This window comes from Telopea speciosissima, chromosome 2 (genome assembly GCF_018873765.1).
Source record: "Telopea speciosissima isolate NSW1024214 ecotype Mountain lineage chromosome 2, Tspe_v1, whole genome shotgun sequence".
In the NCBI taxonomy this organism is placed as follows: Eukaryota; Viridiplantae; Streptophyta; class Magnoliopsida; order Proteales; family Proteaceae; genus Telopea; species Telopea speciosissima.
The window spans coordinates 54,456,465-54,481,679 of record NC_057917.1 but is presented as its reverse complement, the minus strand read 5'-3'; the positions used below and the strand labels follow the sequence as shown (position 1 = coordinate 54,481,679).

General features: G+C 40.0%; 1 protein-coding gene across 3 annotated transcripts; it reads left to right on the top strand.

Moving 5' to 3' along the window:
• The first annotated feature begins 240 nt into the window (after positions 1–240).
• Positions 241–25,215, top strand: LOC122650371. Of its 3 annotated transcripts, none has more exons than XM_043843784.1 (15): positions 241–338; positions 1,951–2,659; positions 2,702–2,962; positions 3,061–3,095; positions 3,188–3,266; positions 3,401–3,479; positions 12,488–12,571; positions 12,812–12,987; positions 14,901–14,957; positions 15,551–15,710; positions 17,566–17,785; positions 21,355–21,468; positions 22,974–23,099; positions 23,243–23,294; positions 24,638–25,215. In XM_043843784.1, the coding sequence occupies exons 2-15, from the start codon at positions 2,096–2,098 to the stop codon at positions 24,788–24,790; spliced, it is 2,160 nt and encodes a 719-aa protein (XP_043699719.1). In that variant the 5' UTR covers positions 241–338; positions 1,951–2,095; the 3' UTR covers positions 24,791–25,215. The 3 variants fall into 3 exon arrangements, with proteins under 3 accessions (XP_043699719.1, XP_043699718.1, XP_043699717.1); XM_043843783.1 differs by having other exon boundaries at positions 1,951–2,962; positions 24,638–24,805; positions 24,925–25,215; XM_043843782.1 differs by having other exon boundaries at positions 1,951–2,962.

Sequence of the window (25,215 nt, the reverse complement as noted above, 5' to 3'; positions counted from 1 at the left end):
CATGCTCATGTGAGGGAGTTCGAACATCTGAACCCTTGCTGGTTTTTTCTGGCCCTGCTCTCTGTCGAGAGGTTGAAGACAACCTCTCCCACATTATTCTGCAAGGTCCTCTTACCCTAATTATGTAAATGCCCTTCTAATCTTTAGTTATTCCATTTCTTCCCCAATTTTTATTGTGAATTTCCAGAATTACCTCCCACTTACGCACTCGGTTTACGTTAGGCCCTATTTTTTCAGTCAGTCTTCACGACGGAAATCGCAAAACATGTACATACTGCCCCACGAGCAGGAGATATTTCGGTAATGGAAAATTCCCGGTGGATGCTTTTGAAATTCAGGTCAGTTCATTCTTCTCTCTTTCGTCTCAGCTTCCTTATATATTGTGGAGAAAGCTGTCGATACATCCTCGAATACCTTCGTTTAGATTGAATAGAAAATTGGAAACCTTTTCTTGATTCAGTTGCAGATATGAGATGTGAGTGAGCTTATTAATGGCGGTGTTCGAGTATAAATTACAAAGAAAAATTGAAAATCTTAAACTCTTCTTATCTTACATTTTCTTGGGGACCGGCGAGTGAGCTTTCAGTGTGAATAATGAAGCCCTTTTGCATTTGGAAGGCCATCTTTTTTGATGTTTCATCTAAAGTTAGATCCCTCCCCCTACAGGATGTGAAGGATTCTCCAAGGAATAGGCTCATTGTCGTCTCCTAGGGCATCCCTACTTCTATCTTAAACCCCAACTAGTCCTTGCTTCGGCTTGTACATTCCCTCTCTTCCTTCGTAATTAAATTTTTATTCATCCAAAAAAAAATGAAGCCCTTTTGCAGTGTTTTGAAGTTGTTGAATTATGTTCTTTGTGTTTTTATTTTTATTTTTGGGCGTTTTGAAGATCTTTCCAATGCATGATCTCGTTGTTCAAATCTGATTTGGAGAATTATTTTTTGTTGAATTCAACTTAAGATACTTGGAAGCAGTATTGGATATGTTAGTTTCTCATTGGAGTTTTTCATGCCTGTCTACTCTAAGATGCACCTCTTGGGTGAGGGAATTTTACAGAGCTATATTCAGGATTGGTTCGTTAAGAGAGAATTGGATTTCAAGTTATTGGAGCAGTTCGAGTTATTGGATTTCAACTTTAATCTGATGAGGGATCATAGTAGCCTTTGTGATTATGTTGGCTCCTCCCAATTGAGTCGTTCAAATCACCTCTATGGGCATTTGCTATAGCTGTTAAATTTTCACATATCACTTACTATATATGTTGCATATGGTTTTTAACATTTCTCTTTCTCACCATTTTGAAGTCATTAAGGCTTGAGCTTAGAATCACCTATATGTTTGTTTAAACCTTGGAATCATGATGAGTTTTCAGAGCTGTCCTGCTATGTACCAGTGCCACAAAAGAAAAGAACTGTCTTAAAATATGTGATATAACAGCTTCAAAAACTGTCAACCGCATCCAAACTGAATAAAATAAGGCTACAGAAGAGAAAAATAGATACAGAGAAAAGAAAAAGCTGATTATTTCTCTCCACCTGCTCATGAAGAACAACAAACCAAGTGCCTTTATTTTGAGAATTTTCTCAGTTAGAAAAAAGAAGAAGAAGCAGCCAAATCTTAGTCTAACTCAACATCTTATGACTTGACTAATGAAAATAAAAATCTTAATCTAATTAGAACCAAATAAATTGGTATTCCACTAAAGAACAATTCAAGTAATTAAATAAATCTAATCTAAGCAGGTTTTAATCCACTTATAAATATCTTCCAAGCTCGTAAAGTATTAAGTTGTGCAAAATTTCGTGGATGTTCAGATATTGTCATAAAACATGTACTTGACAAAATTCTCCATGATTAAGTTTTTGCACCTGGATACCCTGACAGTTATGCAGTGCTTATGTTTTAATGTTATTTAGGGTTTTTTTCATGTCAGTTATTCTTCTGACACAGGTCTGTCATATAGCCTGGATACAAATTTAGTTTGCTTACGCTTGGAGAATATTCACTTAACGTGAAAATTGTGTCTTCCCTTCATTCATCCTTTTCCATGATCGGCCCTAGCACTGATAGCCTAGTTAATTAAACAGAGTTCCTCATGGATAACTTTCCTGAACAACCACTTCCTCCTGGTGTTCCGTTTCTCCCAAATGCTGCATCAAATTCAGCTTCTTCAGTTCCATCTGTCCTGTCTCTTCCTCGGCCTATTAACTACACTGTGAGACCTCATCATTTTCACAATTCAGGCAGCAGTCTGTTCCCTCTCCCTCAATCTAATGCATCCTTTCCTCCTCCTAGTCAGAATCTAAATCCACATTCTCATGCATCACATCAATTTCATTTTCCACCTTTTGTTCCACATCCATCAGAACCAAGGCCTAGTAACTTCCAGACCAACACCATCCTCAAACCTAGTATGCCAATATGCCCAAATCTAAGACAGCAGGCTCCTGGTTCAATCACATCGCCTGGGGCTGTTCATAGTGTGATGCACCATCACTTTGACAGTAGAAACTCTCAGTTTGTACCAGAAAACTCTCAACAAGCAAACTTTGAGGCATCAAATCATGTAAATCATCCAGGAAAAGTTGGGTCCTCTGAATCTTCCAATACATGTAAGGATGATTCATTGAGTTCAATTCAGCTCAGCGTGTCCATGGATCAGCAATCACGAAGACAAAATGTAATGGGTGAGGAAATTGCCCAGCAGAACAAGAAGCAGAAAATCATAGAAACAACAGTGGAAGCGAAATCAATTTCAGATGGTGATCTTAATGGAAATTATGAAACCAAATATAGTTCCACTTTTTCATCGGTTGATCAAGAATCTGATCATTGCCCTCATCCACAGAAAGAGTCAAACCTTTCTCAAGAAGTTCATGATGCTTCTGCTAGGTACTCACGGTTGTTGGGAAATGGTGATGATATTGAAACTGCTGCTCAGGATGCTGTGCTGCATGAGCAAGTAAGCCTTTTGGAATATGGATATGAAGTTCTCTCTGCAAGTAAATTTTATCTTTTTTTTGGTCTGATATAGTTAAACTTTTGTCCTGTAACCATCAGGAAATTGCTACCCAACAAATTATACAGAGTCAAAGGTCAGTTTTGATCATTCTTTCAAGCAACAAAAAGTGAGCTTGGAAGCCAAAAATGGTGACATTCACATTGGAATTTTTTTTTTTGATATCAGGCAATCAAGAGGATCTACTGGAATTGTGGAGGATACTAAAGACATTCTTTTTGGACGCCGTGACACAAATGCTTTGAAGGTGAATTGGCGTTGCATATTTTCTTGGACAAATTTTCTCATGTTTTCTGTTGTTCTTAAAGGCATTATACTTATGCACGGAGCCCAGTTTTATCTCTTATTTAACCTATATGCTATTTATTAATTTTATTTTAGGAGGTTCTGCTGAAGATGGCCACAGACCATCGTGCAGAAATGGCTTCAAAACGTGGGAACTCTGTGCTTCCTGAGAAAGGTTGATATTTTAGGCTTGTAATTTCATCATTTTCTAGTTCTTGAATGGCCTGTCTGTTAAATCTATCATCCTTACCAACCTATTTGTAAAGAATTAATTTGTTGGCATTATTTCTTGTAGAGTTGGGATAATTTTATTGATCAGAGCATGATTCCACTGTATTTATGCTTAATTTCTTATTCTAGCATTCATAAAACTTTCATTAAAAAACTCTATCATTTCCAAGACTTCTACAGTATCTACAAACACCTGTAGACTCATTCCACAAAATTATTTTGTTTTAATGGACACCAAAACTATTGCCAAAGTTGAAATATTAGAACCCTAGTTGTAAAAAACATGAATCCAGTTACCAGTCCTTCACACTTTGACTTGTTTTCTTGGGATTAATGTGTTCTGGCAAGATGAGTTTTCTCAAAACGCTCATGCAAATGGAAGCTGGCACATGAAATTTACTGTCTCTAGCGGGCATTTTTCCTAGTCTCCAGGCCCACAGAATGGCCAAAATTGAATTTCATTACCTTAGATAAAAAGAAAATGAAATCAGTTTTGGAAGCTGGCACATGAAATTTACTCACTCTTTGACTTGTTTTAAGTGGTTTATGTGCCTTCTGTAACATAACCTATCCTAAAATGCAAGTGCAAACTGCATTTGGCAATGTATTCTACTTGAAAAGGCAAAAATTCATTGACTACTGTACATCCAAATTCTTTAGTTTCTCCAAGCACATTTTGCAAATTTATGAAGGGCAAACATTTGTACAGTGGAGGTCATTGAATGCACTGGTAAGGAGTTATAGTTTGCAGATTAGAGGAGGTAAAGGAATTAGGGTAGGTCATGCGACCTCGGGTCCCGAAACCCTGATTATGGGTTGTTGTGGGCCCACCCACATGATAAACAACTCAAATAATAGGGTTGATGGTGAATCTGTAATTCATTTGAAAGTCGAGACTAACAGAAGAAGAGAAACAAGTTAGGGACTTAAATGGAAGAGAACAAGTAAGTGGGAGGTAATTCTGGAAATTCACAATAAGAATGGGGGAAGAAATGGAATAACTAAGGATTAGAAGGGCATTTACATAATTAGGGTAAGAGGACCTTGCATAATAATGTGGGAGAGGTTATCTTCAACCTCTCGACAGAGAGCAGGGCCAGAAAAAACCAGCAAGGGTTCAGATGTTCGAACTCCCTCACATGAGCATGGTTGAGTCTGAAATTCCAGGCAATAAATCCTCACTATTAGCTCTTCCAAATAGGACAGCTATCAGGTTGGAACAACAGACAACAAAGGAACCAGTAGGGACTGAACTCAGGTGTGATGGTACACCTTAAACCAGGTTTGATTCTCTAATTGAATCTCACAGCAGGAGGGCTAATAATGGGATAGGGCTATGCGGTTTAAGTCACCCTATTATGGTGATTCTATTCCTCGAATTTGATGGTGGAAGGCTATGTTATGAGAGAGATCAAGTCCTCTCTTTGCTGAACCCAGGTGATTGTATTATAGTAACAGGAGGAAGGAAATGAAGAAGAAGGGAATGGAGGGCAGAAACAGTATTATGTGAAAGATGGAAGAACTACGTAAAAGAAAAGAAAGAGCACCTGAGATAGGAGGTTTCAAATTGCAGGGAAGTAAGAAGAAGGCCACTTGGGCAGCAGCCGCACCACACCACTTTCGGTAACACAAACCCAAGTCTCTTTTCATTCAATCAATTCTCCATCGTTGGGTACATAGTATATATAAGAAGAAATCCAACTCAATAAAGTCCTACTTGACTAGGAAACTAAAACAAACTAGGAGATAGGAAGCCAACAACTCAAAGCAAATCCCTTATGTAGCTAACTCCTACCAAAATAAAACATAATAAGGTAAAAGATTACAATGCTATCTCCTACCAATCCCGTTTGGACCAAATCCAGTTTAGGGACCAGTTCGTCTCTGCCTGGGTTTCCAGATCGGGTCATGCCGGTCCAACCATGATAGAGCTACTGCATCGTTAGTCTGAAGATTACCTTGGAAGCAGCAGCGACTGAAAATAGGGATGCTTTAGGTTTAACTATAAATATGGCTTTAAGTAGGGTTAGTTGGAGAAACAAGATTCATCTAGCCGACCCCATTTAGTTGTGGTAAGGCTTTGTTAGTTCAAGGTTTAAAAACTCGGAATCGGGTATGGGATCAGCCTCCTTCGATTCTGATTCGAATCGGCTGGGATCGGTCGGACTCGCCCAGACTCAGCCTAACTTGGTTGGACTCAGTATGTGTAGAAACAGGGTTAATCGGATTCAGCCCCTGTTGATTCCGAGTTGAATCTGCCGATTCTGCCAATTCAGATCCGAGTTCTAAAACAGTGATTGAGTTGAGGGTGAATAGCAGACATTGTAAATTTGTAAAATTTTCATACAAACTCTCTAGGTTTTCTAAATGGAGATGACTTTATAATGTAGTAGCATGTGCATGACTGGACCAGCATGACCCGATCTGGAAACCCAAGTTGAGACAAGTCGGACCCCACCCAAGATTTTGGTCCAAAAAGGGTTGGTAGGGGATCTCTTTATGTCTTTGGGTTTAGATACGTAGGAGTTTCTGTTTTAGTAGTAGTTTCCTAGTTTGCTTCAGTTTCTACTTTTATATTATGTAGGAGATTAGGAGTTTTTCTTATTTGTACATTTAAACATTGAACGAAGGGGTAGTGTTGAATTGAATGAGATTAGAGATTGTTCCTCACAGGTTGTGAGTTATACATGTGTTTCCCTTTCTCTCTCTCTCTCTCCCCTCGGTTTGAATCAGGGCCTTCTTTTACTGGTGTCTCTCCTGTTCCCCCTTCCGTTTATTTTCCCCACCATTGATATACTTTCCTTATTGGCTTATTCCTTCTTTCTTCCTTGCTATTATTTTATTGGGAAAAAATTCTCTGTCCGGGAGTGTGGCCTACGCCAGCACTCCCATGAGTCTATCTCTCTCCACCACATGTAAAAAGACACCTTTGCCCCCTTGTTTTAAGGAGGAGAGAGAGAGATAGACACATGGGAGTGCTGGAGTAGGCCACACTCCCGTACAGAAAACTGCTTCCCTCTTTTATTTTATGGTTTCCCAACTCTCTTCTGGACGGTAATTGCAGCCCCATCAATGCAGGAAGTAGGAACAGTTCCTTGGACTGGGCCGAACCTGTTTGAGAGCTCTGACCGAGAACTGGGCCTGAATTGGGATTTGGGTCTAGTAGGACATTAGTACTTTTTTTATTTATTTGGATTGATCTTATAATCTTTTTATTGAAAGTTCTAGTTAGAGTTAGATATGTAGTATTTCAAGTTTCCTAGTTGCTTAGTTTCCTTTTTTAGTTAGATTCCTAGCTTTATAGTAATTTCTAATTTTTAGGAGCCTTTTCTTATTTATAATGCTTGTATTTACCAAAGATTGCAGATTTAATAATGGAATGATATTGGTTTTGCTTGAGTGCTTGTGTGGCCTGTGCATGTGCGCACTCCCCCTCCCCTCTCTCTCTCTCTCTCTCTCTCTCTTCTCCTTCGTCCTCTCTCCTTCCCTTGTGAGATTCTCCTCTTTGTTTTTTTATCCCTTGCTCTCTGAACATACTCTTTTGCGCTAAGGTTGGTCAACCAGAGAGAGTTTTGATCTTTCTCGGTACTGTTTTAATTCATCCCGAGTCCTGGGATATCAATCGTTGGACTAGGGCGACTCACATCCTAGAATCCCCAGCTCTATCGCTTCTTCTGTTGTGAGATTGAACACTGTGATACTCATCCTTACGGGTTTCAGCCAGTGAGATAACCAGAGTTTTGACTCTTTTCATAGGGGGAATTTGAGTGTGTGCATACCTGGTTTCAGAGGGACCTTAGTAGAGAATGATACTCCAAAATCCCATCTTGATCGGCCCTGTTTTGTAGGAGATTTCTTCGCAATCATGGGACCTTCCGCCGCTGGTTCTGCTTGTGCAAGGTTGAAGACGATTCTGGTTTACCCCTCTTCATGATTCTTATTATTTTGGTTTAAGACCAATATACCCCTCCCTCTCTCTTTTTTTTTTTTGGATGAATGAAAATTTAAATTACAAAGAAAAAAGAGGGAATGTACAAGCCCAAGGGCCAACAAAACTGAAGCTAGCGACTAGCTGGGACACAAAATGGAGGTAGGAAGACCCCAGGAGACAACAATCAGCCTGTTCCTTGGGGTATCTTTTACACTACCAGGGGGAAGGGAGCCTGCTTTAGATGACACATCAAATAAGATGGCCTTCCAAATCCTGTTAAAAGAGCGGGATTTGGAAGTCCATCTTCTAAATGTGGGAGATAGTAGCGCAAAAGGCGAGCTTGCCCACAATGTCACAAATCGAGTTCCTCCCAAAAGTCATATCTATCCAAATCCATTCCCTAGAGAGGGGTAATGGCCTTCTTCGAGCCGGCCAGCAATGACGGAGAACCTGATTCCAAATGGAGGCTGCAAAAGGGCAAGTGAAGAACAAGTGGTCTGTGTCTTCATGCCCATTCCAACAGAGGCAGCAATTGGGAGAGACTTGCATGTGCCGACGGATGAGAAAGGCTTGGGTGGGGAGGCAATCTGCCAAGGCACGCCAAGCGGTGAAACTCTGGCGAGGGATGTGCCCTTTGAACCATGTTACCTTATGCCAAGGATAGGGCGTCCCTCTATGTCTAACCATGTCCCAAGCGGAGTGGGAGCTGAAAATACCCGATGGGGATGGGAGCCATATAGTGATGTCACCTCTGCCCCTGTGACCCGGGGGGATAGGGGGGAGGGATCTCCAAAGATCAGCAAGGGGGGGGGGGGGGGGGAGGGGGGAGGGGGGAGGTGACCACGAGCCTCTGGAGATGATGGAGGCCACAGGGGCAAGTCTGTCCAAGCCTGAGGCATATATGACGTGGGGGTTGACTATAAAGGCAAGGACACCTGAAGGGTGCCATTGATCAAGCCAAAGGTAGGTCTGCTGCCCATCATCAATCCTGCATGATATAGCACCCCTGACAGTATGTCTTACTCGAAGAATGCTGCGCCAGGTCCAAGAGGAGTCTAGGGTAGGGCTGACAGTCCAGATAGAGTCTCTGCACAGAGGCCCTGCATACATCCAGGAAGTCCAGATACTGGTCTTGTTGGTGAGAAACTTCCATAGCAGCTTGATTGAACCAACCATGTTGACATCCTGGATCCCTTCTGAGACCGAGAACCCCTTCGGCTTGGGGAGGCACTTGGAGGACCAGCTCAAGGGATGAAGAAACTTGGTAGAGTCCACTCCTTTCCAAAGAAAAGTACTCATAATAGACTCAGCAGCCTTTATGGTAGCTTTGGGGAGGCCAAAAACACCACTCCAATAGATGTAACAAGACTGGAGAACCGATCTTATGAGCTCGAGGCGGCCTGCGTAAGATAAGAGTTTGGCTTTCCAAAGCTGAAGTTTCTTTCGGAGGAGGTCAAGGATAGGGTTACAATGATGGGCAGAGAGTCTGGCTGGGATGAGGGGGAGGCCAAGGTAACGAACCGGGAGGGTGCCAGGAGAAAAGCCCGTGATGGCTAAAAGGGATGGAATGCAATCTCTTCCCTATCCTCTATTTTAGTTCTCTTCCAAGTCTACCCTACCTTTTAATCCCAATCCCTTATGTGTTCCAACTCCTAAAATTGAGCAGTTTTCTCCTTTAAGATTCTGTTTAAATTACCAAATTGCCACAGCCCTTTGAAATCTTCTATCTATTCAAGAGACCCAAACAGGGTTTTCGAACCCCGGGATAGCATCACCTATAGGTTGGATTGAACTCCATCAATTCAACCTCTTCCACTTTGAGGTTCAGGTGGAAAGAAACCCTCCCCTAGGCGATCTGGTTTGTATGTAGAACTGTGTTTCCCTATTTTGCCAAAGAGAAGAGAGAATGAGATAAGTTCGACGCATTAGAGGGAGTCGTGCCTCCTCCTTTGGAAGAGAAATTATAGGTGGTAATATAATCTGGATGATTCATTCATATCCTCTCCTACATAAATAGCTAACTAAGCATGAGACTCCTTTACGGTTACAATTCTACATGATTATCAGAACTATCCACCATAGTTGTCAAGGCGGCAAAGCGACCCAAGGCGTTGGAGGGCTGTCTAAGCGCTTAGGCGACCAAGGCACTCCCAAGTGTTATTTTTTATTTCCCCCTTTTCTAACATTATTTAGTATGCTACAATATTTTAGGATGCTACAATATATACCTTATATCATCAAAATCAACATTATGCCTTCTCAAGTCATCAAAAATCAACATTAAGCCACATCAAGTCACATCAAGTCATCAAAAATCAATATTAAGCCACATCAAGTCGTCAAAAATCAACATAGACTAGAAGACAACAGAACTGAAGAAGCAAGCTATTGGAAGTTTGAAACAATCAAACATACAGTTGGTTTATATTGTTCTTAGAAAATATGATCTTATCTATAAGTAATTAAATTGTTCTTGATTTAGAGAAATATTCTTGTTCTTTAAGAAGTTTGACTAGTTAGATGATTTTATTTTTACATGAGACTTTTAGTATTAGGTAGAGCACAAAACTAGCTTTCCAACAAATCCAAAATTGCTTAAATCTGATTTATATTGAAGAAGTTATGTTCTGGTCAAACCTTATTTGTCGACGCCTTGGCGACACCTTGACAACTATGCTATCCATGTACACCACCCTTCCCAGTTGCAATAACTTCCCACACATATTAACTCTTCCATGTAATACCACCCACAATTATCTATAACTACTACATAACTAAGTTTGCTATACATGTGTCCTCATGGCTGGTTGTGGGCACATAACAATCCATCCCTCCGGGAAATGATCTTGTCCTCAAGACCTAACTCTAGAAACTCATAGCGTAAAGTGACAACTCGGGCTTCTCCTTTACGTTGCCGACAGCTTCCTCCAGTTCTGGAATGTCATCGCCATCTTCTTTATTAAGACCCTCAATCACGAACAACCTCTTGCAGCGATGTCCCGGCACAAACCGTTCGTTGCAGTTATAAGACAACCCCTTCGACCTTCTTTCTTGCAATTCAGCGGAAGTCATTCTCCTCACCGGAAGAGAAGAGACACTAGGACTGGTTTTTCTTCAAGGTTGGAAACAACCAGTCGCTGTGTCAAATTACAATCTTCGAATAGACGAGCGAGTTCAATGGCTGCTGAAAGTGAAGTGGGATGACTTGCCATTACATCAGCTCTTATAGTCATATAGTGTCCTTCAACCCACCAAGGAAGCAACTTACCTGGCAATGTTGAGGTAGGGTACCAACCTTGGATAGCAATTTCTCAAATTGCGTCTGATAATTTCGAACGGACCCAACTTTTGCAGTTTCATCAACTCCGCAAAGAAATCCTGGAATTGTGATGGTCCGTATCTCATGTGTAGCCCATCACAAAAGTGGTGCCAGTTCATCTTGCTGTCCTCTTGTCAAAACAGTTGGAACCATAACTGGACTTCTCCTTGCAAGTGGAAGAAAGCCAGTGCCACACACTCCTCTTATAGGGTTTGATGAAAATGGAAAAACTGTTCGACTCGACAGATCCAACTTGTACTCTTGTAGTGTTTTCATTTCCATTGAAGCATGGAAATCGAGTTTCACCAATTTTGGAGTGCAGGTTGGTGGTGATCCACTCGGTCACCTTTCCGTACTACACCCAGGTCGGTCTACATGGCTTGGAGGTGGAGTCAAGGAATTCTCTCCCTCTCTTTCCATGGTTTGAACGCGTGAGCTAAGTCTCTCGATCACCTCGTTCAACTTACTCATAACCAAACACTGCCCCTCGGAGAGAGATTCCACATCCTCGTCAAGCTTCTCTATCCTAACGTCCATGTTTCGGCTCTGATACGGTGATACCAAGCTGGTATGTACGTAGAACTATCTTTCCCTATTTTGTCGAAGAGAAGAGTGAATGAGATAAGTTCGACTCAATAGAGGGAGTCGTGCCCTTCTCTGGAAAAGAAATTATAGGTAATACTATAATCTGGATGATTCATTCATATCTTCTCCCACATAAATAGCTAACTAAGCACGAGACTCCTTTACGGTTACAAACTTACAATTCTACATGATTATCACAACTATCCACGTACACCACTCTTCCCAGTTGCAGTAACTTCCCACACATATATTAATTCTTCCATGTAACACCACCCATAATTATCTATAAGTACTACATAACTAAGTTTGCTATACACGTGTCCTCATGGCTGGTTGAGAGCACATAACATGATCAAAATCTTAGACTTTTGCCTCCTGATTCTTTTCTACCGTGAGTTTCATTCCCAAATTCAAATCAAATCCGGCAAATTCCGCCAGATATGATTTCAGGGTTCTCATATTTATTCTTTAATTAATCTTTTGGGTCATATTCATTTGGAGTTAAGAGAGCTGGAAGTTAGGATTAATATTCTGAAGCTTCAGCTCGATTGGATTCCTTGTGAGTTAGTTCTCGTACCTGCAATCTAGTTCACTCATTGTTGATTTGCTGTTTATTGAGAGGTAAGGCATGACAACCTATGTTATTTACAAGTAAGGTCCAAAATCGTGTTATTTGCATAACAATCTTTCTCTTATCTCTGTTTTATTCCTATTCCTACTTGTAAATTCCAGAATAGCCATTCTTTTCAAAAAAAAATTTCTCGCAATTTGGTCCTTTTAATTGTTGACCTTATCACCTTACTCTCTAGGGGTTAAATTGTTTCTGAAATTATGAAATGGCCATTCCTTCTATTTGGATTTATTCACTCGGTTGGGCCCTAAGCAACTGAAAACTGGGGTTTTGGAACCCGGGGTTGCATTACTTTAAAGATGTTGTTGCCTTGTTTGTGTTCTAGAAGTTGCAACTTTTATATATTAGCTTCAACTGGACACCTTATATCATTATACAGGATAAACTTAAATAATTTGCAACAGGATATCGACATCTCATTGAGCTTGAAATGTTTCAATGTTATTTATGTTTTGGCAGTGGTGCTAACATTTTGCTTCTTCTCAGGAAATGTAGAAATTGGAAATGGCTATGGTGTACCTGGTGGAGGTGCTTATTATGGTGGCCCAAGGCCTTCTATCACCACATCTGGTATGATCTTGGTGTCTATAATTACTTTGGGAAAGGGTTCTCTGAACATGAGGGGTAGGATATGCCCACTAACATGGATCATTTTATTCATTTTTTGGAGGTGAGAGAAAAAGTAATAAAAAAATCAAATGTTTGTAGGCGTTTCCTACACCTCATGTTCAGAGACACTTTTCCCAATTACTTTTTAGCCTCCTTGACTTCCTTAATTAGGTGACAATTTCATGTATTTTAATGGTTCAGGAACTTCCGGGTCTGAAATTCATGAAGGCGGCCAGAAAAATCCTGAGCTAGAGGAGAGTAAAGGGGAGCCAAAGGCTGTGACAGGAGCATTGCCAGAATACTTGAAGCAGAGGTTGAGAGCTAGGGGTATTCTTAAAGATAACACAGCTAAAGAGTGTTCGGCATCAGCTAAAAATGCAAGTGTTTCTTTCTCCCACCAACCTTCTGTTATTGGCACAGAGAAGATTTTATTGTTGGGGGGGGGGGGAGAATGTACGGTTACAACAGTGAAATTAGCATGTAGATCTAACAACAACAACAACAACAACATAACCTTATCCAAGCTAAATGGGGTTGGGCACATGGATCTTTGCTCATCAATCAGCTCTATTCGAAGTCATACATGAAACGAGGCCTAAGCTAAGCATGTCTTTCCTCACCACTTCTCCTATGGTTAATTTAGGCCTGCCCCTGGCTTTTTTAGTTCCCTCAATCTGAATGAAATCACTTCTTCGTAGTGGGCACCCCAAGGCCTCCGTTTGACATGGCCATGCCACCTCAAACGACTCTCTCTAAGCTTATCATCAATCGGAGCTATTCCTAACCTAGTTCTAATATGGGTCATTCCTTACTTCATCCTTCCTAGTTTTCCCACATATCCATCTCAACATCCTCATCTCCGTTACACATAGTTTATTTATATGACTCTTCTTTACTGCCCAACATTCCGCACTATACATCATAGGTCGAACGACTGTCCTGTAAAAGTTTCCTTTAAACCTTAAAGGAACACGTTGGTCACACAACTCTCCGGATGCAACTCTCCACTTCATCCGCCCTATTTCAATCCTTTGGGAAACATCATCCTTTATGTCACCTTCTTTATTTACGATTGAGCCCATATATCTAAAATAATCACTTTGTGGAACCTCCTTCTCATTATCCATCCTAGTGTGGCTAAAGTTACACACCATATATTCCTTCTTAGTTCTACTTATCTTCAGTCCTTTTGATTCAAAGGTTGATCTCCATAGCTCTTAATCCCTGCTTTTGTCTCATCCATCAAAAGAATATCATCCGCAAAAGGCATACACCTAGTAACCTCATCTTGTATGTCTTTGGTCAAGGCATTTATGATAAGCGCAAAAAAATAAGGTCTTAAGGTCCTTGATGTAACCCAATTGTAATTGGGAATTCGCTGCCTTGACCCCCCATAGTTCTAACGCTAGTCACGGCACCATCATACATATCTTTAATTATGCCCACGTATTTACTTGATACACTTCTCGTCTCTTGTATATTCCAGATTAACTCTCTAGGGACTCTGTTGTAGGATTTTTCTAGGTCACTTAGCATGTAGCTCTACTAATATAACTGATTGTTAAATATTTCTTGCTGCAAATCAAACATGGATAATATCGAGCCATTGAGAACCCTTTGTGAATCCTCGAAAGTGTCTAAATTCCTTTGAAGCTTTGACTCATATCCTTATGTATATTATCCAAGGATAGCAATCGGATGGGGCTAATACTAAAATTTGTCATTTGAAATATATCTGCCCCTTTTTTTCCAAATACCTCGAGGAAGACTACCAGCAATCATTCTCCATGAAACAGATGATGCTTTGGATTAAGATTCAGCTTGGCCGGCTGCTAAAGATCATTTTTTTTAAAACTCAGGGAGAAGAAAGCATTTGATACCTAAATGATGCCCTTGAAGTGCCCATGTCAATGCAGTAATTCATCATTCACTCATAGAGCATCTGCTTGTCTGTTTGAACCCTCTGACTGCATGACTTCTTTAGAATGCTCTAAAAAGAAAGAACTTGGTAGTGGTAAGGGGTTCATTTTAGAATAATGTCAAAGAGACTCGTTCTCTTACCAATTAAGTTAAACCAGCTGTGTCTTGCGAAGCTTGTTGTACCAGATTATTATGTTTTTTTTTAAAACCAAGGGATTTTATTTGGTGCTAACCTATTTCAGGTCCTCTGCTTATTCCTGTAATATTACCTCTTAAGCTTTCCTCATTGATTGCATTTTTTATTTCCCCATCTCAAACAGTTCTTCTATTATTTTATAGTTAACAAATATCTTCAAATTTTGAATTTCAGAAGTGGGGGAATCAGTCAGCAGAAACTGTAGCAGTTGTAAGATTGCCTCCTGGATGGGTTAGTCTGAATTTTTATTGCTAATCTTCTTTTCATCACGGCACTGCTAATGAATTTGCGATGGGTTTGCTTTGATTCATCAATTTGTTTTGTCGTGTAAATATTGTCTCTTGCTGGCATTAGCTAATAATTTTTAATTAGATTAATAAGCATGCCATACATGACATTTCAATCTTGGTTTCAGACTTGAAACTTGGATGAATTCACTGTTCCTATTTTAATTGAAAATTGGCAACTATACTTAATGAGTGTTCAAGCTTTTTGGGGAAGAAGTTTCTAAAATTTGTGGGAAACTACTATAAGAACAGCCAAAGAACATGTGGAAAATGGAAATGGATGATGAGTTGAAAATTATGGTTTCATAGTTTCTGGGAAATTTATCCTGTTTCTTTGATGGCAAATTAAAAGGAAAGGAATTCAATTATTTCTTAATTTTGGTTAAAAAAAATTAACATATTGTTGATATTAGAGAAGGTTTGAGATAGAAATCATACTATGCTTCAATAATATAGGAGATCATAATTCTATGGTATTCTTCAGAAATTTGATTGCCTTTTCTTACTCACAGCCATTTCTACTCCTTTTTCATGTAGGTGGAGGCAAAAGACCCTGGAAGTGGTTCTGTATATTATTATAATGAAAGTACAGGGAAAAGCCAATGGGAGATCCCAGTTGAATCTGCTACTGTTCCACAAAGCCCAATGCCTTTACCGCTGCCACAAGATTGGGAAGAGGCATTGGATGAGACAACAGGTATTCTACAGGCAGCAGTTATTTTTCTCAATTTCTCAGGGTTAATTATTTAAGAACAGGATAGAAATGGTACGGTTGCTCCATTGTGACCAAGTGGCCAAGGGTTCAAGTCTGGAAACAGCCTCTTTGCGAATGAAGCAGGGGTAAGGCTGCGTACATTATGACCCTCCCCAGACCCCGCAATGGCAGGAGCCTTGTGCACTGGGTACGCCCCTTTTTTTTATAGCAACAAGGAAGGAGAGGTATTTGGACTTGCACCTCATAGTTCTAGCAGGAATCCAAGTGGATTTGAAGTTTGAGATCCTGATGAAGGTGATCAAAGTTAATTCTGCCTATACCCTGTTACCTCTGCAGTTATTTAGAAATTAAACTTATAATTGGTCTCTCTTTGAAGGTATTGGGATCAACCAAGAACGTCATTATCATCTAATTTGCTCAAGTTTGGATTGATGATTTGCTTTATCAATGACCATTTTTCGCTTATATCTATTAATCACAAATATGAAGTGCTTCAAAATCTTCAACTGTTGTACAACAGTACAAGATAATTTCAAGCACTGGGTTGGTACAATTGAGGGCGGTTGTTTTTTCTGTTTCTCAAGTATATTAATAAGCTACTATAGCAAACTGAAACTGCACTGACATTTGGTGTGTAGAGAGCACATCAGCGTATACTAGTTTGGCGAATCATGTGTACATGTTGTTGAAACTCTAAATTTTCATCAAATATGTCCTTTTGTGTTGGAAAATATTGTGGTTCTTGCAAACAGATGGTTATTTGGACTCTGAAAATTAGGTGAATCCAATATGGATACTCAAACAGCCCCTATACTTTTTTAGTGAAAAATCCAATCATTGAGCCAATAATCCATTGGTATTCTTCATATTTGCATCAAGTCGTATAGGTAGGTTATGATCAGCAGTACAAGGGTGGTGCTTTTTAGCTGCATGAGTGTTGCAAGTTCGGAGAATCTTCCATGAATTACTTTTGTCATTTTGTCACCTAAATTCTTGCAATGTCAACCTGTAAGTTTGATGCAATTTGAAAAAACTTATTCATTTATCTTTCCAAAGGGACCTATGTCTTGTGGATGTGAGCTATTGGATCTTTGATGTTCTTTTTTCATTGGTGCTTCAGGATTTCAAGGATCTAAGGTTTTTCTTCTCCCATTATAATTGAATCTTTCCCCAAAGTCTTCTAGGATCAAAACCTATCTGTTTGAAGTGATTTTGGTTCCATTTGAAACATAGTTGTTAAGGCGTCGCTTAGGTGGCCAGCTTGGAATCCAGTCGCCTTGACAACTAGTGTCGTTGCTTAGGTGGACGTTTTGATTGCCTTCCGCCCATGCCCCTGCCAACGCCTTGGATGCTGTTACAACTATGATTTGAAAGCTTACTCAATCATCTCTCCAAAGGAGACCTAAATCCTTTGGGTATGAGCTATTAGTTCTTTTGCGTCATCATGTTCATCGCTGCTTGAGGATTGAAAAACTGAAGGTTTCCTCTCCATTAGTGTTGAATTATTGTAATTAATGGAGAGTGGGCTTCCTCTTTGCTTCTTTCGGTAGCTTTGTCTTAGGCTTCTACTTAATTTTTGCATTTGAGGGTCTCTCCATGTGTTAGAATTTGTGGACTTAAGATCCTTTATCAATTAGTCAATTCATGTCAGACTTACCATCCACCCACCTGCCCACCCCTGCTCTCCACCCAGAAATAAGGCGATATCCACCTGTCTGAACATGTAGAACTTAAGTTGGCCCAACTCTTTTGACATTAAACAGAAAAATCATAGTATTTTAATTAGTTGCTCTCTGTTTCATTTTTCTTCTGGAAAATATTGATTTGTTCCCTACAGGTGAAAAGTACTACTACAATACAAAGACACATGTTTCACAATGGGAGCGGCCAGATTCCTCAGATCAGGTCTCTTCACAACAGATGGATAAGATACATTCAAGAAATGTGACCAATTGCAATGGGGATGATCAGTCGTCCATGACAAAGAAATGCGCAGGATGTGGTGGATGGGGACTTGGGCTTGTCCAGACATGGGGTTATTGCAACCATTGTACAAGGTACTTTTTTCTTTTTATTTTTGTATTGATGCAAGGTACTTATGAGTTGATGTTTCTCATTTATTACAACCAAAGATTTGATAGACATAAAGTGAAATGTTACTGTTGTACTTTTTTTGGGTGTTGGGGGGAGGGGGGGTTTAAATCTCACTGTTACATTGTACCATATGCTGAAAAAATGAAGCTACTTGTAGAGCAATACTTCTGAATTGTATGCAGGTGCTACTCTGTTCTATTTCACCTGGACTGCATGCTGTCATATTTGTTGAAATTTGCTTTTTTCATTATTATGGGTATGAGAGATGCCTTTGGTAAGAGAAAATCAAGGTGGCAAGAGGATCCTGATTTTGCATGAAAAACCTTTGACTCGGGATTTTTTCTAGAGGGGGGTGAGGTTGGGGAATATTGATGATTCTTTACTTTTCAGTCACATATATTGGATTATTTTATTCCATTGTCTTTTAATATCCAACTAGTGCCCCCTGGGGGGGGGGGGTTGGCAACAAAGGAAAATTTGTTAGAATGAAATAGGAAAAATATACAAAGCCAGAAGCAACAGGAAGGGGGAATAGCAAAGAAGAGAAATATTTCAAGAATCCCTCCCTCAACCAGATTAAGCAAAGCCTGATGTAGTTCCTTTAACCAATCCTGTTTCCTAAATATCAGAGTATCACAAGTATGATTCCTTGAAAGATGGGTCTTAGATTAAAAAAGGGCGTACCCAGTGCACAAGGCTCCCGCCGCTGTGGGGTCTAGGGAGGGTCTTAATGTACGCCGCCTTACCCCTGCTTTCGCAGAGAGGCTGTTTCCAGACTCAAACCCCTGACCACTTGGTTACAATGGAGCAATCTTACGGTTGCACCAAGGCCCGCCCTCTTAAAGATGAGTCTTAGATTACCACCTGAAAATCTACCACTGGGGCAACATATGAGGCCAAAGAAAGGGTCTGTTCTTAATCAAACCATAGGGTTTCAGAGCCTATAAATCCAAACAGCAATGAAGAAAATCCATGCAGGGGAGGTGAAGAGAAACATCCCTAATAAACATTTTATTTTTCTTCAATTAAAAGTGAGTTACCATCAGAAGACTCTAAGGCCCTGTTTGTTCAGAGGGGACTTAGGTGGGGTGGGAAAATGCTGATGTGGGCACTTCAAAATCCCACCCCAACAGTGTTTGGTTAATTTGGGGTGGTAAACTTACAAAAGCTAAAGGGATATCATTAATTGCTTTGTCTGCTGATGTGGCACTTCAAAATTCCACCCCTTTGCTATCCAAAGTCCCACCAAATTGGTGGGACTTTACCTCAACATTTCCACCCCAACAAAACTCCACCAATATCTGGGTCACATCTTCCCAACAATCCCACCCCACCTTCTCCTCTAAACAAACGGGGCCTAAATAACTTAGTCAGAACCAACTAACCAAGGGTATTTATTTTAACATTAAACCGACAAAGGACCCTACTGACCAAAACAATAACAGATAGAACTTTAAGTCATACTGCTGTTCTTCCTTCAGCTTGCCTATGTGATTTATTTAAGATTAGAACTTCTGACCAGCTTCTATCCTTGCCCATGTGAGCAGAAAACTGGAGTGAGAAACATCTCCATTGGATTTGCGGCTACCACCTCAGATAGACGCTCCAATGAATTCTCCTTTTTCTTCTTAATTTCTCCAATCAAATGCCTCTCTTTTTCATCTCAATATGCGCTTGCGGTCCTGACCTGAGAAGCCTGCTGCATGATTTGACTGAACCTCATGATCAGATTGGGCAGAGATACTATTTCAGCTCCTTATTCCTGAACCTTGATCTGGTTGATCCACCCTCTTAGGGTTTCTGATTTCTCTCCTATATTAACATCATGGTATATGAAGTTGATTGTTATTCGTGAATCATGTTGAGAGGAACAAATTTTGTACTGTCTGTCAATTGACGCTAAGGATGCACAGAGCCACAGACAAACAATTAATAGAACCCAACCTCAGATTTCTTGGGCATGTACTAACAATGGTTTGTTGGAGAAATCTCCCAGGGATGTCTTTTGACCAAAGGTTGGCTGAACTGATGATGCAGCATTCAAAAGGCTGAAAACCCTTCCCAAAATTAAGTTTTGACTTAAGACAAAAAAACTAGGAAATGGACTCTCTTTAGTAATAGAGACTCCTAATGTCAATCTAATTATAATAATAGCAGCTCCCATGAGTGCTCAACAATTTCCTAATTCAATAAAACCACTAATACAGAAAATGGAATTGAAGTAGAACTCGTAATCTAATTAGATGCTGTAAATAAGAAATCCCATCGCTAATCAACACCTCCCATCAATAACTTGGCCATAATTCTCCCAATAAAAGTTGGAACTCCAAGATCTTGATCTCATTGGATAGGTAACTCCATAGCCTATTGAGCAACACCAATATCATGCAAAGTAAAGAAGTTTTGACCATCCAGAGTGTCTTAAAAAAACAGCAACAGCGACAAACAGTTTCCTGTAATATGATACTTCCAAACAACAAAAATGGATCCAGTGATTTTCAAACCACAGGAATTCTTCTCTAGGATGTTCCCACATCAACTAGTATGAGATCATTAAGCTTTTTTTCCTGTATGTGCCTATGTGGGTGTGTTTTTGGTTTGGATGGTTGGACCTGTCACCATTCTAAAGTTCTATGAACATACATTGGATGAACATATTATGTTTGTCATTCATTGTCAGCTGTTCGATACTAACATGTAATTTTTGAAAGGCTGCAATTGAGCTTCCAGTTTACCATCCATCTTGGGCTATTTTACCTGCATTTACCCAACTTTGTATTTGTATTTAGGAGAAAAGTTCTGTGGGGGAGTGTACCGCCCACGCCCAGACACAGTGGGGGGCGAAATGACCGCCCCGCCTCCTGTAAAAGGCTGAAATCCCGCTCCCAGGATGCTTCTGTGCCCCCTCTCATTGGCCTCCCCGCTCGCAGGGGCCACACTCCCCCACAGAGAACGGTCTCCCTTGTATTTATTTATCTATTTACTGATAAAGGTTTCCTACACATATAGTTTGGGAGGCCACTACCACATGAAGGGCTTTTTCTGCCACGTGAGCTGATGACCTGGTCATTTTGACCATGGGATAGATGTTTAATTACCTGGATAGGTGACATGTCAAATTTGGTGGCCCATGTCAACCACATGGCCTATCATGTTTTTGCAAATAGAAATGAGTTTTTCTGAAAAAAAAATTTAAATAATCATATTGACATGTGAACAAGTCAGATCAGTTTGGAAATTACCTATGAGCAGATGATGATGTTATCAACATGTCCACGAACTTTGTGCCCCAATAGATATTCTTATGTGGTGGAAAATATGTATGTGTGGAATACTGGAATCCGTCTTCATTTGTTTGTTGGAGAGATGAAAAATTTATTGACAATAGGTATGGAACCTGCCTTCATTTGTTTGTTGGCGAGATGAAAAATTTAATGACCAAGTAATTACTACCATCCATTTTGAAAATTCCCATGATATTATTTTCTGGAGTGTCCTTTCTGTTTATGCATTTCTGTTGTTTTAACTGCAGGGTTCTGAATCTTCCGTACCAGCAGTATGTGGCCCCCCATCTAATTGATCAACGGCAGATCAGCAATACTGCAAATACCAGAGAAAATTCACGCAAAATGGAATCCAAGCATAGGTACCTAACCATTCTCAAGTGCAATTCTTGTGATGGATTATGGTTTTTGTGAGTTTGACCAACACACATCAAGTAATTTCTTTCTGTTTCCAGTGACACTTGGAGGGGGGTGGGGTTGCCCCCAACAACAAACAAATATGATTTTCTTTTTCTTAAGGGAGATATTAGAGGCTTAGGGTAGGGATCCAGTGACTACATTTGTGTTTGTATCTTTGTAACTGTGCATAGATTTTGATTGAAGACTAAACTTTATTGATTTTGATGACAAATAGAGGATCACTGTTGAAGACGAGATGCTTCAAAAACATGAAAATAAAAGGGAAAAAAACCCCCACAGACACAGACACAAGCAAAGATAAAAAATTAAGAAGGCCGTGTCAACCACTGAAGCCACAGCAGCCACACGAAATTAAGAGCTTACCCCACGAAATCAGAGAGGTCTCCTTCCCTAATTCATGAACTTGATGTCAAATAAATAAGCTTGAATGGACTTTGTTCCTTCCATCTCCAAGTGGAAAAATATTGTCTGCCAGGGGCCTGAAATTGGCCTTTACTCTTTAGACAAAATTAAGCCTTAAAAATGAAATCCAGCCCTTGTGCTCACTAAAACTCTTTGAAAATATTACAAGTTCATTTAGATGGAATATATACAAGTTTACTTGAACTGGTCTTTGGGGGAGGGGGGGAGGGGGGTTTGTTTCCTGCCACCATGCTGGAGCTGAGTTATCCTTTTTGACTTCCCACCAACTGGTGCCATTAGTGTTGGATCCTCCCTCATACATTTTTTTTATTTTATGTGGAGATAATTTATCAACCCTTCTGTCCCCCCCCCCCCCACCCTCCTTTTCACGTACCTTACCTGAGATTGGCTAGCTTCAACAAAATGAGCTTGATCAGGTCATAGCTGACTTTTGCCAATTGCTTGGGGCTTCTGACTCCAGTATCTGACTTTTTATGACTGCACCGATTATTTAGTATGGCTAGGGTTTAACTCCTTTCTCACTAGTAGAATTAGTAACCTTTGAGCTGAAAAAGTGATAGTAAAACATGATGTTGTGGACTGAAAATCAAAGGTAAATTCGAGAGCTTGGATTTTGTTCAGAAAGTGACCCCTGAAGAGGTCATCATGAATTTGCAAGCACTGTTTCGAGCAATCAACCGACTTCCCTTAAACTGAGTCACATGGAGAAATTATCTGCTCACATCTGGACATTAATCTAGTGGAACCGGCCTTCTTAATAATAGTGCTGTGTCTCATTGAAGAGCAGTAACTTTTATGGTAATTTTCTACCAAATGGATAACTAAAACATCAAGAAATAGCTTCATGGACATTCTGCTCCTCCCCGAATATTCTATCCTTGTCCATGACGACAAAGTGAATGTTAAAGTAGAAATTCATCTTGACTTTTATAAATAATGAAGTTTGATGTAATACTAAATTATTTTTTTTTGGGAGAGGGGAAGAGATTTAAGCGGAGTTGATTTATCTTGCATTGGATTCTAGGTCTACTTCGAAACCGCCAAGTGGAAAAGGCAACAAAAAAGACTTCAAGAAACGTACATTCGCTGATGATGAGGAATTGGATCCAATGGACCCAAGCTCTTACTCTGATGCTCCTCGTGGCGGCTGGTATGTGATGCATGTCCCATTCAAGCATGCAAGCTGTCATGAATGGACCTCCTTTTTCCCTTGTTTTGGATAATTACAATATGCATTTGATATTTCACTTTACCTCGAGTTCCAGAGTATTGATTTTGCTATTGATTTTGCAGGGTTGTTGGTCTGAAAGGAGTGCAACCACGAGCAGCAGATACCACTGCTACGGTATGTGATTCATGTTCCTATGGTAGAATAACTTTTTCTAATAAACTGTCGTAGATCAACTATATTCTGTTCTTTGACATACTGCCAAAACCAGCTAACCAGCTTAATGATTTCCAACTATTTATGCATGTTCGTGTAGATGTGTTAAGCATACAGAATACATTTTTAAACTAATCCAGTAGACTAACTGTATTCTTTTCTTTGACAAACATACAAAACAGCTAGTGCATAGAAAGCCAAGAAAATAATCCATAAATACTGGTAGAAAAGAGAGCTTTGAATAACCAGCTCTGAAAGTCTGTTTGATGCACTCAGAACTAAAAAAAAAACACTAACAAACAGAACCAGAATAATATCTCTTTGTGAGGAGTAAATCCGGCATAGCAGAAAAGCACTTATTGCTCCAGTGAGAGAGAGAGAACTATCGAACTGAACTAGAAACAGTCATACGCTACCAGAAAATCTTGCAAAAATACAACTCTTGTATAAGCAGCGCCGAACCCATCGATTTGTCTCTCTGTGCTCCACTGGTCCACAGGGGAATAACAAACAAATAAAGTGTGTGTGTGTGGAAGCTTAGGTCTGCTGATGATTTGGCAGATTTGCTTGTAAAACAAGTAGTTGGGCCAAGGTTGTGTCAAGGAACATGAATTTCCAGACTTCCATGTAGTCTGTGTTGCTTGCGTTTGAGGGTTGTAATTTTATTTTACCTTGAATTGTGGTTCTTTGGCCTCTTTTGCTGGGCCTGCTTTCATCAATGATAAAATCTGTTATTCATGGGAAAAAAATGATGTGCTGCAACTTCTGCATAAAACCAGATCGTTTTCCTTCCCAAATCTGATCAACTGACTCTTTTATCTTCTGTTACAATTAAAAAATCTCAACTGCTGGAACTAATCCATCAATCTGGTCAGATCTGATACAGATGTGATGTATAACAATTATTCTCAGCCCCTTGTTCTTGAACCTTGATCTGATCAATTAACCTAGTGTCTCGTTTCTCTCCTACATCGAGTACTCATGTTGGCACATGCACGCACACACACGCCCACAAGGAAGCACAAAGGCCGCCACGCAAGCAGGTTCTTTGGCTAGAGGCCCGAGCCAGGAATAACCCATAATACTGTGATGCCAGTCAAACCTGACCTGGAAAATGGGCTTTGTCTGCCTGGCACACGTTACACACACACACACACACACACAAACATGCATACAGCTGCATCCAGACAAGCAATAAGATGTGTGTAGTGATTTTGGGTTACAAATTTATAGCGCTACTGCATTACTAGCCAACAAAGTATAGTATGATGTGCTTGAAGGTAATCTTTTGGTGCAAATTCCAGGGTCCTCTCTTTCAGCAGCGTCCATACCCTTCACCTGGTGCTGTCCTCCGAAAAAATGCTGAAATTGCCGCACAGTCCAAGAAACCAAACTCTCATTTTGCACCCATATCGAAGAAGGGAGATGGAAGTGATGGACTTGGTGATGCAGACTGAGGTCATCTGTATTATGTCAGTCAATGATATGTATCATTCAAAATTGAATTTGCAGTGCCATTGATATAACCCAAGTTGAGTGAGCATCAAATATAGTGAACTCATTGAGTGTTTTTTTTTTGTTGCCAATACAGAGTGCTGTATTATGGCTCTGCTGCTCGACTGTACCATGTTAGGTGATCCATGATCAGTAGTATGTTCGATGAGATCAGTACTATGTTCGATGATCTATGATAGCATGAATTGAGCTGGATTATAGCCAACACAAATCAATTGCTTATGGATCAGTGATCTCTTTCAGCAAACATTAAATGTGCATTTCAGGTCATGATACAGAGTTGGGTGAAGTGAATCTCATTTATGAACTACTTTGGATCTTGGCTTTTGTATCAGCAAAGCAATGAGAGGTCTTTTAAGTGTAATCA